The sequence below is a fragment of the Saccopteryx bilineata genome, chromosome 4 (assembly GCF_036850765.1).
Source record: "Saccopteryx bilineata isolate mSacBil1 chromosome 4, mSacBil1_pri_phased_curated, whole genome shotgun sequence".
NCBI classification, from domain to species: domain Eukaryota; kingdom Metazoa; phylum Chordata; class Mammalia; order Chiroptera; family Emballonuridae; genus Saccopteryx; species Saccopteryx bilineata.
Window position 1 is genome coordinate 136084271 of NC_089493.1, and position 12013 is coordinate 136096283.

At 41.4% G+C, this 12013-nt stretch overlaps 1 protein-coding gene across 2 annotated transcripts in view; it reads left to right on the top strand.

Moving 5' to 3' along the window:
• Positions 1-202: 202 nt before the first annotated feature.
• FNIP1 (folliculin interacting protein 1) overlaps positions 203-12013 on the top strand; it is a 195481-nt gene continuing 183670 nt past the window's right edge. For both annotated transcript variants that reach the window (XM_066278448.1, XM_066278449.1), the window contains exon 1: positions 203-373. In XM_066278448.1, the coding sequence (XP_066134545.1) occupies positions 282-373 (92 nt within the window). In that variant the 5' untranslated portion in view covers positions 203-281. The remainder of the gene's footprint in view (positions 374-12013) is intronic.

Below are 12013 nucleotides of genomic sequence, written 5' to 3' on the forward strand. Positions count from 1 at the left end.
CGCCCCGTGAGCTGCCACGTGAGGGAACCCAGTCTCCAACTTCTGGGCGCCAGCCCCGCCTCACGCCTCCATCTAGCCCCCTCCTCCGTCGCCACGTGACGCGGCTCACCGCCAGCCAGTGAACGCCGGCTTTGCCTCACGCCCCGCCCCGCGCGCCGTGGCCGTTTGAAGTGACTAATTTCTGTCATATGACTGAGGCGTCCATGGGGGTGGCAGGGCAGCTCTGAGAGCGGGGCCCTGCAAGCGCCCTGAGGAGTGACCCCAGCTCGGCCGTGGCCAGCATGGCCCCTACGCTGTTCCAGAAGCTTTTCAGCAAGCGGAACGGGTTGGGCGCGCCGGGTCGGGACGCGCGGGACCCGGACTGCGTGTTCAGGTAGGGCGCCGCGGGCGGGGGCGCGGAGCCGTTGGCCTGGGGCTGCGGCTCCAGACGCTTGGGGGCCTTCGGAGCCCGCGCGCACGGCTGTGCGGCGCTGGGCCCGTGCTCGGCCCCAGCCGCGCGGAGGGGCCAGGCTGCTGCGGACGTACAGTGGGGGGTTGCAGTCAGGCCCGCCTCCCTGCCCCAGTCTTCCACCTCGCGTCGCCCCTTCCCCCTCCTCCGCTCCGTTTGTTGACGTCCTGCTCCGCTGTCCGCGGACCGAGCCCCGCGGCCTGAGCGTGGGGTCCACACGCTTTTCTGGCGGCATGGAGAGCTGGGCGCGGGCTGGATTGGTCTCCGTCGCCGTGCTCCGGGCGGAGAAGTTCTCCCCTTCTCCGCGTGACCAGTCGCCCTCCGGGTGCTCTGGCTCAGCCGGGTTGGTGGTGTGAAGAGGCTGCACATGCTGGCCAGTCTGCTGAGCGGAGGGAAGGCTGCAGGAGCGAGTGGGCAAGATGCCGTTCTTGCAGGTTTCTTGGAAACTAGAATTGGAGGTGTGCAGTTACCGGACCGAGCGGCCTTAATGTTGTCGAAGGAAAAATGTGAAACCTAAGAGATTATGGTGACTACTGAACCACGACTGAAGCAAATGAGGCATGGCCGTAGAATTTAATCATAGAATCATCCCCTTAGAACTGCTACTAAAAGGAGTCTTTAGTAATTGAAAACGACAGCAGAATATTTTGTGATACTACAGACTTTTAATTTTTGGTTGTAGTGCCTGTTGCGCATAGAAAACTTTTTAAAGTTGTCAGACTTGATGTAATAAAAACCTGAATTCAGGGCAAAATTTAGTCTCCAAACTATTTGAAGAAGCGGTTGTCTTCAAAACAGCCTTTAGACTTGTTGCGGTATGGAAACTCGTATATGTAAAATGTCAAGTATCACTCATCCCTGGTAGGGTAGCGGGGAACCCAGTGGTGCAGTGGTAGTAGGAAAAAATGAGAATCTGTTCAATTTTGCAACAGGCCAAAGTGTGAAATGACTACTACACTGGCTTAAAAAGTTTTGGTATTAAAATTATTCACGCACTTTTGCTAATGCTGGTTACATTATAAATATTCTGTATTACATGTAGAATTGAAGTAGTAAATGGAAAGGAATTTGATGTTAGCAAGAAAAATCTCAGTTGGAAACATCTTTGTAAAGTAATGAAATATACTTCTCTAGGTTTTGGTCTTTTCCACTGGGAAATAAATGCCTTTCCATGCTCATCTTCTTTAAACATTTCTTTAGTGTTTTCCTTATGAAAAATGAAAGTGCAGTCTAGATACTCATACATTGAGCTATCCAATAAATCAAGAGCCCGTAGAAAGCAGGTTTAGGAAGGATACTGAAAAGGTGACCACTGTATATAGGCTTTCTACTCCTGGGTAAAGGCTGACTTTGGGATACTCAAGTTTCCAAGTGTCTCAAGTCATTCATATGAAAAAAACATTTCGTATCTGTTTTTTTTAAAAATGTGAAATCTATCGTATAGTTGTGCAATACCACTTTAGAGTTGCCAGAGCACATTCTCAGTAGTTATCTCATGTGGTATTTCACAACAGCCTTGTAAAATAGCACAAGTAGCAGTACAGTTAACTACATGATCCTTTTTCCAGTGGAAGTGAGAATTACGTGTAAGCTCAATAACTGCAGTACAAAAAAGGATTGCTTTAAAAATAAAACATGTACGACTATACATGTCAGAAATTGAAAACTGGTTGACATCACACAGTAACTTGCAGATCTAATTAAGCCACAGCTTTTTAAAAAACTTCATTGGCTCTAATTTATGTACTGTAAAACTGAGCCATTTCAAGTACATTATGACTTTTGTTGTATGTATACAGTTATGTACCCACAACCCCAGTGATGGTTTGGAACATATGCTTCACCCAAAAAGTTCCTTCTTGCTCCTTTGCAAGTCAGTCCTTAACCCTTTCTCCCCTAGGGCAGCCACTGATCAGCTTTTTGTCTAATGACATAAGTTTTGACTTTTATAGAATTTCATATAAATGTAATTATGCTGGCAATAGTCTCTTGTGTCTGGCTTATTTTAATTCAGTGATGATTTTGAGATTCATCCTTGTTTTTGTGTTAATCAGTAGTTACTTGCATTTTATTGCTGAGTGGTATTCTGTTGTATGGGTATACCACAATTTGTTTATTCACCAATCAGCAGACATTTGGGTTGTTTCCAGATTTAGGTTGTATTGAACACTACTGCTGTGAACATTTGTGTACAAATTTTTATGTGGACTTGTGTTTTCATTTCTCTTGGGTGGATACCTAAGAGTCGGATTGCTGGGATATACGCTTAACTTAAAAAAAAAAAATTGCCAAACTTTTCCGAAGTTGTATCATTTTGTATTTTCACCAGTAGTATCTGAAGGTTACAATTACTCCACATGCTCTTCCATACCTGATAGTTGTCTATTTGTCAAGTAAGGGTTTTTTTGTGTGTGTTATAATAACCATCTGACAAAATCTACTGCATTAGCGTGACCTGTGGTGGTGCAGTGGATAAAGTGTTGGCCTGGAATGTTGAGGTCGCCAATTTGAAGTCCCACACTTGCCCAGTTGAGGCCCATAGGGAAGCAACTACTAGTACGATGCTTCCCACTCCTCCCCCCTTTCTCTTTCTCTCTCTCAAATCAAAAGAAAACAAAATCTTTAAAAATTTACTATTATTCAGTTTTTAGTCTTTTTTGATTATAGCCATTCTAGAAGGTGTAGCAATATTTTGCTGTGTTTTTAATTTAATTTGTGAAGAATAACTAATGTTCATCTTTTTACGTAACTTGGATTTTTGAGTAAACTAAAATTTCATTCCAGTATATCATGCTTTCCTTTCTAGAACCTTTTTTTTTTTTGGTTTTGTTTCAGTCAGCTTAAGTTGTCAAATCAGGCTTGGACACAATTAGCCATTGGCCACTAGCTATAGCTCAGCATCTTAAGAGTTCCTAGAGTAAGCAATATACAAGGCCCAGTGATGATAAGCTGAAACAGGACTAAAATAGGAGAGACTTTTGATAAAGAAGCCTTCCGAGCCTTTTATCTTTCATGGTTACCCTATTGCAGTGGTCCCCAACTCCCGGGCTGCGGACCAGTACTGATCCGTGGGCCATTTGGTACCGGTCCGCAGAGAAAAAATAAATAACTTACATTATTTCCGTTTTATTTATATTTAAGTCTGAATGATGTTTTATTTTACTTTTTTTTTTTTTTTTTTTTTGTATTTTTCTGAAGCTGGAAATGGGGAGAGACAGTCAGACAGACTCCCGCATGCGCCCAACCGGGATCCACCTGGCACGCCCACCAGGGGCGACGCTCTGCCCCTCCGGGGTGTCACTTTGCTGTGACCAGAGCCACTCTAGCGCCTGGGGCAGAGACCAAGGAGCCATCCCCAGTGCCCGGGCCATCTTTGCTCCAATGGAGCCTTGGCTGCGGGAGGGGAAGAGAGAGACAGAGAGGAAGGAGGGGGCGGGGGGGGGTGGAGAAGCAAATGGGCGCTTCTCCTATGTGCCCTGGCCGGGAATCGAACCCTGGTCCCCCGCACGCCAGGCCGACGCTCTACCGCTGAGCCAACCGGCCAGGGCCTGAACGATGTTTTATTTTGAAAAAATGACCAGATTCCCTCTGTTACATTCGTCTAAGACTCACTCTTTTTTTTTTTTTTATATAATTTTATTTTTTTAATGGGGTGACATCAATAAATCAGGATACATATATTCAAAGATAACAAGTCCAGGTTATCTTGTCGTTCAATTATGTTGCATACCCACCACCCAAAGTCAGATTGTCCTCTGTCACCTTCTATCTTGTTTTCTTTGTACCCCTCCCCACCCCCTATTCCTCTCCCGTTCCCCCCTCCCCCCCGTAACCACCACACTCTTATCAATGTCTCTTAGTTTCACTATTATGTCCCACCTACGTATGGAATAATACAGTTCCTGTTTTTTTCTGATTTACTTATTTCGCTTCGTATCATGTTATCAAGATCCCACCATTTTGCTGTAAATGTTCGTTCCGATGTCATCATTTCTTATGGCTGAGTAGTATTCCATAGTGTATATGTGCCACATCTTCTTTATCCAGTCATCTATTGATGGGCTTTTTGGTTGTTTCCATGTCCTGGCCACTGTGAACAATGCTGCAATAAACATGGGGCTGCATGTGTCTTTACGTATCAATGTTTCTGAGTTTTGGGGATATATATCCAGTAGAGGGATTGCTGGGTCATAAGGTAGTTCTATTTTCAGTTTTTTGAGGAACCACCATACTTTCTTCCATAATGGTTGTACTACTTTACATTCCCACCAACAGTGTATGAGGGTTCCTTTTTCTCCACAGCCTCTCCAACATTGCTATTACCTGACTTGCTAATAACAGCTAATCGAACAGGTGTGAGGTGGTATCTCATTGCTGTTTTGATTTGCATTTCTCTAATAGCTAAAGAAGATGAGCATCTTTTCATATGTCTGTTGGCCATTTGTATTTCTTCCTGGGAGAAGTGTCTGTTCATATCCTCTTCCCATTTTTTTATTGGATTGTTTGTTTGTTTGTTGTTGAGTTTTATGAGTTCTTTGTATATTTTGGATATTAGGCCCTTATCTGAGCTGTTGTTTGAAAATATCATTTCCCATTTAGTTGGCTTTCTGTTTATTTTGTTATCAGTTTCTCTTGCTGAGCAAAAACTTCTTAGTCTGATGTAGTCCCATTCATTAATTTTTGCCTTCACTTCTCTTGCCTGTGGAGTCAAATTCATAAAATGCTCTTTAAAACCCAGGTCCATGAGTTGAGTACCTATGTCTTCTTCTATGTACTTAATTGTTTCAGGTCTTATGTTTAGATCTTTGATCCATTTTGAGTTAATTTTTGTACAGGGGGAGAGACTGTAGTCCAGTTTCATTCTTTTGCATGTGGCTTTCCAGTTTTCCCAGCACCATTTATTGAAGAGGCTTTCTTTTCTCCATTGTGTGTTGTTGGCCCCTTTATGAAAAATTATTTGACTATATATATGTGGTTTTATTTCTGGACTTTCTATTCTGTTCCATTGGTCTGAGTGTCTATTTTTCTGCCAATACCATGCTGTTTTGATTGTCGTGGCCCTATAATAGAGTTTGAAGTCAGGTATTGTTATGCCCCCAGCTTCATTCTTTTTCTTTAGGATTTCTTTGGCTATTCGGGGTTTTTTATAGTTCCATATAAATCTGATGATTTTTTGCTCTATTTCTTTAAAAAATGTCATTGGAAGTTTGATGGGAATTGCATTAAATTTGTATATTGCTTTGGGTAATATAGCCATCTTGATTATATTTATTCTTCCTAGCCAAGAACAAGGTATATTCTTCCATCTCATTATATCTTTTTCGATTTCCCTTAACAATGGTTTATAGTTTTCATTATATAAGTCCTTTACATTCTTTGTTATGTTTATTCCTAAGTATTTTATTTTTTTTGTTGCAATCGTGAAGGGGATTATTCTTTTGAGTTCCTTCTCAGTTGTTTCATTGTTGGCATATAGAAAGGCTATGGACTTTTGTATGTTAATTTTGTATCCTGCGACCTTACTGTATTGGTTTATTGTTTCTAGTAGTCTTTTTGTGGATTCTTTGGTGTTTTCGATGTATAGGATCATATCATCTGCAAAAAGTGATACCTTTACTTCTTCTTTTCCGATATGGATGCCTTTTATTTCTTTGTCTTGTCTGATTGCTCTGGCTAGAACCTCTAGTACCACATTAAATAAGAGTGGAGAGAGTGGACAACCCTGTCTTGTTCCTGATTTAAGGGGGAAAGCCTTCAGTTTAGTGCCATTTAATATGATGTTAGCTGATGGTTTATCATATATGGCCTTTATCATGTTGAGATATTTTCCTTCTATACCCATTTTGTTGAGAGTCTTAAACATAAAATTGTGTTGTATTTTATCGAAAGCCTTTTCTGCGTCTATTGATAAGATCATGTGGTTTTTGTTCTTTGTTTTGTTGATATGGTGTATTACGTTAACCGTTTTGCGTATGTTGAACCATCCTTGAGATTCTGGGATGAATCCCACTTGATGATGATGTATTATTTTTTTAATATGTTGTTGTATTCGATTTGCTAGTATTTTGTTTAGTATTTTAGCATATGTATTCATTAGAGATATTGGTCTGTAGTTTTCTTTCTTTGTGCCATCCTTGCCTGGTTTTGGTATGAGGGTTATGTTGGCCTCATAAAATGTGTTTGGAAGTATTGCTTCTTCTTCAATTTTTTGGAAGACTTTGAGTAGAATAGGAACCAAGTCTTCTTTGAATGTTTGATAGAATTCACAAGTATAACCGTCTGGGCCTGGACTTTTATTTTTGGGGAGATTTTTAATAGTTTGTTCTATTTCCTCCCTGCTGATTGGTCTGTTTAGGCTTTCTGCTTCTTCATGACTCAGTCTAGGAAGGTTGTATTGTTCTAGGAATTTATCCATTTCTTCTAGATTGTTGTATTTGGTGGCATATAATTTTTCATAGTATTCTACAATAATTCTTTGTATATCTATGATGTCTGTGATGATCTCTCCTCTTTCATTTTGGATTTTATTTATTTGAGTCCTGTGTCTTTTTTCCTTGGTGAGTCTTGCCAAGGGTTTGTCAATTTTGTTGATCTTTTCAAAGAACCAGCTCCTTGTTTTATTGATTTTTTCTATAGTTTTTCTGTTCTCTATTTCATTTATTTCTGCTCTGATTTTTATTATCTCCTTTCTTCGGCTGGTTTTGGGTTGTCTTTGTTCTTCTTTTTCTAGTTCCTTAAGGTGTGAAGTTAAGTGGTTTACTTCGGCTCTCTCTTGTTTGTTCATATAGGCCTGAAGTGATATGAACTTTCCTCTTATTACTGCTTTTGCTGCATCCCAGAGATTCTGATATGTCGTATTTTCATTTTCATTTGTCTGTATATATCTTTTGATTTCTGTGCTTATTTCTTCTTTGACCCATTCATTTTTTAGAAGTATGTTGTTTAGTTTCCACATTTTTGTGGGTTTTTCCCCCTCTTTTTTGCAGTTGAATTCTAGTTTCAAGGCTTTATGATCAGAAAATATGCTTGGTACAATTTCAATTTTTCTAAATTTGCTGATATTGTCTTTGTGGCCCAACATATGGTCAATTCTTGAGAATGTTCCATGTACACTAGAGAAAAATGTATACTCTGTCGTTTTGGGATGAAGTGTCCTGTAGATGTCTATCATATCCAGGTGTTCTAGTATTTTGTTTAAGGCCACTATATCTTTATTGATTCTCTGTTTGGATGACCGATCTAGAGCCGTCAGCGGTGTATTGAGGTCTCCAAGTATGATTGTATTTTTGTTAGTTTTTGTTTTAAGGTCAATAAGTAGCTGTCTTATATATTTTGGTGCTCCTTGGTTTGGTGCATATATATTAAGGATTGTTATGTCTTCTTGATTCAACTTCCCCTTAATCATTATGAAATGACCATTTTTGTCTCTGAGTACTTTTTCTGTCTTGTAGTCAGCATTATTAGATATGAGTATTGCTACGCCTGCTTTTTTTTGGGTGTTGTTTGCTTGGAGTATTGTTTTCCAGCCTTTCACTTTGAATTTGTTTTTATCCTTGTTGCTTAGATGTGTTTCTTGTAGGCAGCATATAGTTGGATTTTCTTTTTTAATCCATTCTGCTACTCTGTGTCTTTTTATTGGTAAGTTTAATCCATTTACATTTAGTGTAATTATTGACACTTGTGGGTTTTCTACTGCCATTTTATAAATTGCTTTCTGTTAGTTTTGTATCTAGTTTGATTCTTCTCTTTTGTTTTTCTATCATTTGTTTTTGTTTGTTTGTGTTCCATACTTCTTTCCTCTGTTGCTACCTTTTTTAAGTCAAGTGTTTTTGTGGTGGTTTTTTTAAGGGTGGTTACCATTAAGTAATGAAAAGGGTACCTACCATATTCATTGTAGTACCCTATCTTATAAGTATTTCTGCACTTCATCATCCTTTGCTACTGTTAATCTCCATCCTCTCCCCCCTTTTTTTCCTTTGTTGTCCCAGTTTAAGTTTGGTTTTATTGTGTTCTTGGTGGAGCTGTTACTTGTGGTGTTGTTTTCTTTTGTTCTTTGAATCTGGTTGGGAAACCCCCTTTAGTATTTCCTGGAGTGGGGGCTTTCTGTTGATAAATTCTCTCATCTTTTCTGTATTTGTGAATGTTTTTATATCTCCTTCATACTTGAAGGATAGCTTTGATGGGTATAGTATTCTTGGCTGAAAGTTCCTCTCTTTCAGGGCTTTAAATATTGGGGTCCACTCTCTTCTAGCTTGTAGAGTTTCTGCTGAGAAATCTGATGATAATCTAATAGGCCTTCCTTTATATGTTGTACTCTTCTTTTCCCTGGCTGCCTTGAGAATTTTTTCTTTGTCATTGGTTTGTGTCATCTTTATTATGATGTGCCTTGGAGTGGGTTTGTTGGGGTTAAGAAAACTTGGTGTTCTGTTTGCTTCTTGAATTTGAGGCTTTAGTTCCTTCCACAGGCTTGGGAAGTTCTCGTCTATTATTTGTTTGAGTATATTCTCCATTCCATTTTCTTTCTCTTCTCCCTCTGATATACCTATTATTCTTATGTTATTCTTTCTGATGGAGTCAGACAATTCCTGTAGGGCTTTCTCGTTTTTTATTATTTTTGAGTCTCTTTCTTCTTCTCTCTGTTGTGCCTCAAGTTGTTTGTCTTCTATTTCACTAATCCTATCTTCAATCTGGGCTGTTCTGTTAGCTAAGCTTGTTACCTCGTTTTTCAGCTCGTGAATTGAGTTTTTCATTTCTGTTTGATTTGTTTTTATAGTTTCAATTTCCTTGGTAATATATTCTTTGTGTTCATTGTGTTGTTTTCTGATCTCCCTATATTGCCTTTCTGTGTTTTCTTGTATATCTCTGAGTATTTTTAAGATTTCTATTTTAAATTCTCTGTCATTTAGCTCCAAGGCTTCCAATATGTTAAGTCTTTTCTCCATAGATTTTTCCACATCTATTTGTGTTACCTCTCTTTCTTTTGTATCCATAATATTCGATTTCCTCTTTCTTATCGGCATCTGAGGGTGGTCTTTTTTTTTTTTTTTTCTTTTTTCATTTTTCTGAAGCTGGAAACAGGGAGAGACAGTCAGACAGACTCCCGCATGCGCCCGACCGGGATCCACCCAGCACGCCCACCAGGGGTGACGCTCTGCCCACCAGGGGGCGATGCTCTGCCCATCCTGGGCGTCGCCATGTTGCGACCAGAGCCACTGTAGCGCCTGGGGCAGAGGCCACAGAGCCGTCCCCAGCGCCCGGGCCATCCTTGCTCCATTGGAGCCCCGGCTGCGGGAGGGGAAGAGAGAGACAGAGAGGAAAGCGCGGCGGAGGGGTGGAGAAGCAAATGGGCGCTTCTCCTGTGTGCCCTGGCCGGGAATCGAACCCGGGTCCTCCGCACGCTAGGCCGACACTCCACCGCTGAACCAACCCGGCCAGGGCTGAGGGTGGTCTTATTGATAGCACTAATTAGAATTAATAAAGAGTAAAAAGTAAAAAAAAAAAAAAAAGGTAAAACACCCCACAAAAAAAACCAGTAATAATTTATTATTTCCCCCTTTTTTTCTCTCTTCTCTTTCCCTCCTCTCCCCTCCTCAGGGAAATATCGTGCCTATAATGGAGAGCCGGATTTGGGGTGAAGAGTTCAAGGGGCAAAAAAAAGGGAGTAGGGACCTACTAAATGCAAAAAAAATAAAAAAAGGAAGAAAATCTTAGACAAGCATAAGATGATTTGCTTGTAAGTGATGGTCAACTAAGAGATATAATAAGAGGGATAAGAGGGAACCAGAAAAAAGACCAAAAAAGAATAATAAAGAAGAAAAAATAAAAATAATAAGTAAAAATCTGTTGTATTAAGTGGAGCGAAGACTAAATACAATGGAGACCTTGGGTTGGGAGGACCCAAAATGCCACAAAAATAAACAAACAAGAAAAAAAAATAAAAACAAAAGCAAAAAAGAGAAATAAAGCCAAAAAAAAGCCTTGAGTCCCAAATTAACTAATTTGTTCGTGATTGAAGATTATATGGGAGGAAAGTAAAATGAGAAAAGAAAAAACGAATAGAAAGGAAAAAATAAGAAAAAGAGAAAAACGAAGGAAGAAATAAAATAGTAAGAGAAAAAAACAAAATAAAGCAAGACAGAAAAAAAAAACAAAAGAGGAGAGAGTGAGAGTTAAGTGTTTTGGAGTATAACCTTAAAGGAGGGTGAGGATGAAGAAGAAAAATAAAATGCAACACTCATGGGTAGTGTAGTTCAAGAAAGGGGAAGCATAAGATGGGCAGAGAATAGAAGGACCGAGGTGGAGGAAATAAAGGCAAAAAGATAGAAGAAACAAACAACAACAACAACAACAAAAAATTAGTGGATCAAGTTGTAAAGTCTGTGGGTTTTTCTTAATTTTGAGAGGTTAACTTCTTTTTCTTTTCTCTCCCTCTTCCTAGTCGGTGACTCTGTACCCCAGGCTCTGCCCCTGTGTCACTCTTAGGTAGGGATTTGCAGTTGATGGGATTCTATGGCAATGTCATATAATTGGCTTTAGTCTTGCTGGAAGTAAAGGCTTGTTGGCGTTTGCAGGGTCCTACGATGAGAGAGTTTGCTTTCCTGGATTCTCTCTCCTAGTCCCCCCTTTCTGAATTAGCAGCCTGGTGATCCAGCTATAAGGCTGCAACTGCTTCTGCCTGGGGAGTAAGAGGCTCAAAGAGCTGGGAAATCCCCACTCTATCCCCACTGAGTGCAAGGCTTTGGGGAAGGCTCTGACAGTCAGGGCCTCCAGTGTAATCAGGCGGGGGTGGGAGTCAATTGTTGTCAAGGTGACTGTTCAGCGCCTATCATTTAGTTGGACCTCTCAACCCAGGCTTTCCACACTTTGTAGCCTGTTTTTGCAGGGAAGAAGAGGCACTAGTCTCTGCTTACGACTAGTGTAGTATAGACCTTATTATCTGCCAAGTCCTTCTTGTTAGCGTTTATCCCTGAATATGGAGGCTCTATCAATCAGAAGTTGCCCCCGCCCCTTTAGCGAGAGGCACTAAAAAATATCACGCCTCTTGTCTTGGATCGCTGAACTGAGAGAGATCTTATAAATTAGAACCGAGGGTGCGCAGATTTCATGGGTTAAGCTAATTTCAGTGATTGGGTCGCAGCTGTGCTTCCGAAGGTATTTTAGGCTGCCTGCGCGCGCCCCTCCCCCAACGCTTGATTGTTAGCTTGAATGGCTGGGTGAGGTGCCCCGCCCATGGAGAGAATCTCCCAAGCCTCTCCCGCTCGCCCCGCCCCTGGCGGCTGGACCGCACCAGGCGCAGGATAATGGAGCCCCCTGGGTGTGCGGGCCAGCAGGGCGCCCTGGGCGCGTGGAATGCCCAAGGCACGCGCGCGAATGGGGCGCTCCGGGCACCGGTGGCCGGCGACCCTCACTCGCAGTGTGCGGGCCGCTGGGAACGTCAGCGGTGCTCAACCGGACCGGGCGCGCGCGGCTGTTCGCGGTGACTCGCGGTTCCCAAGTATATGGGCTGACTCACCACAGGCGCACTTCCTTGTGGTTTGAAAGAACGTCCCTGTGGTAGATTCCTCC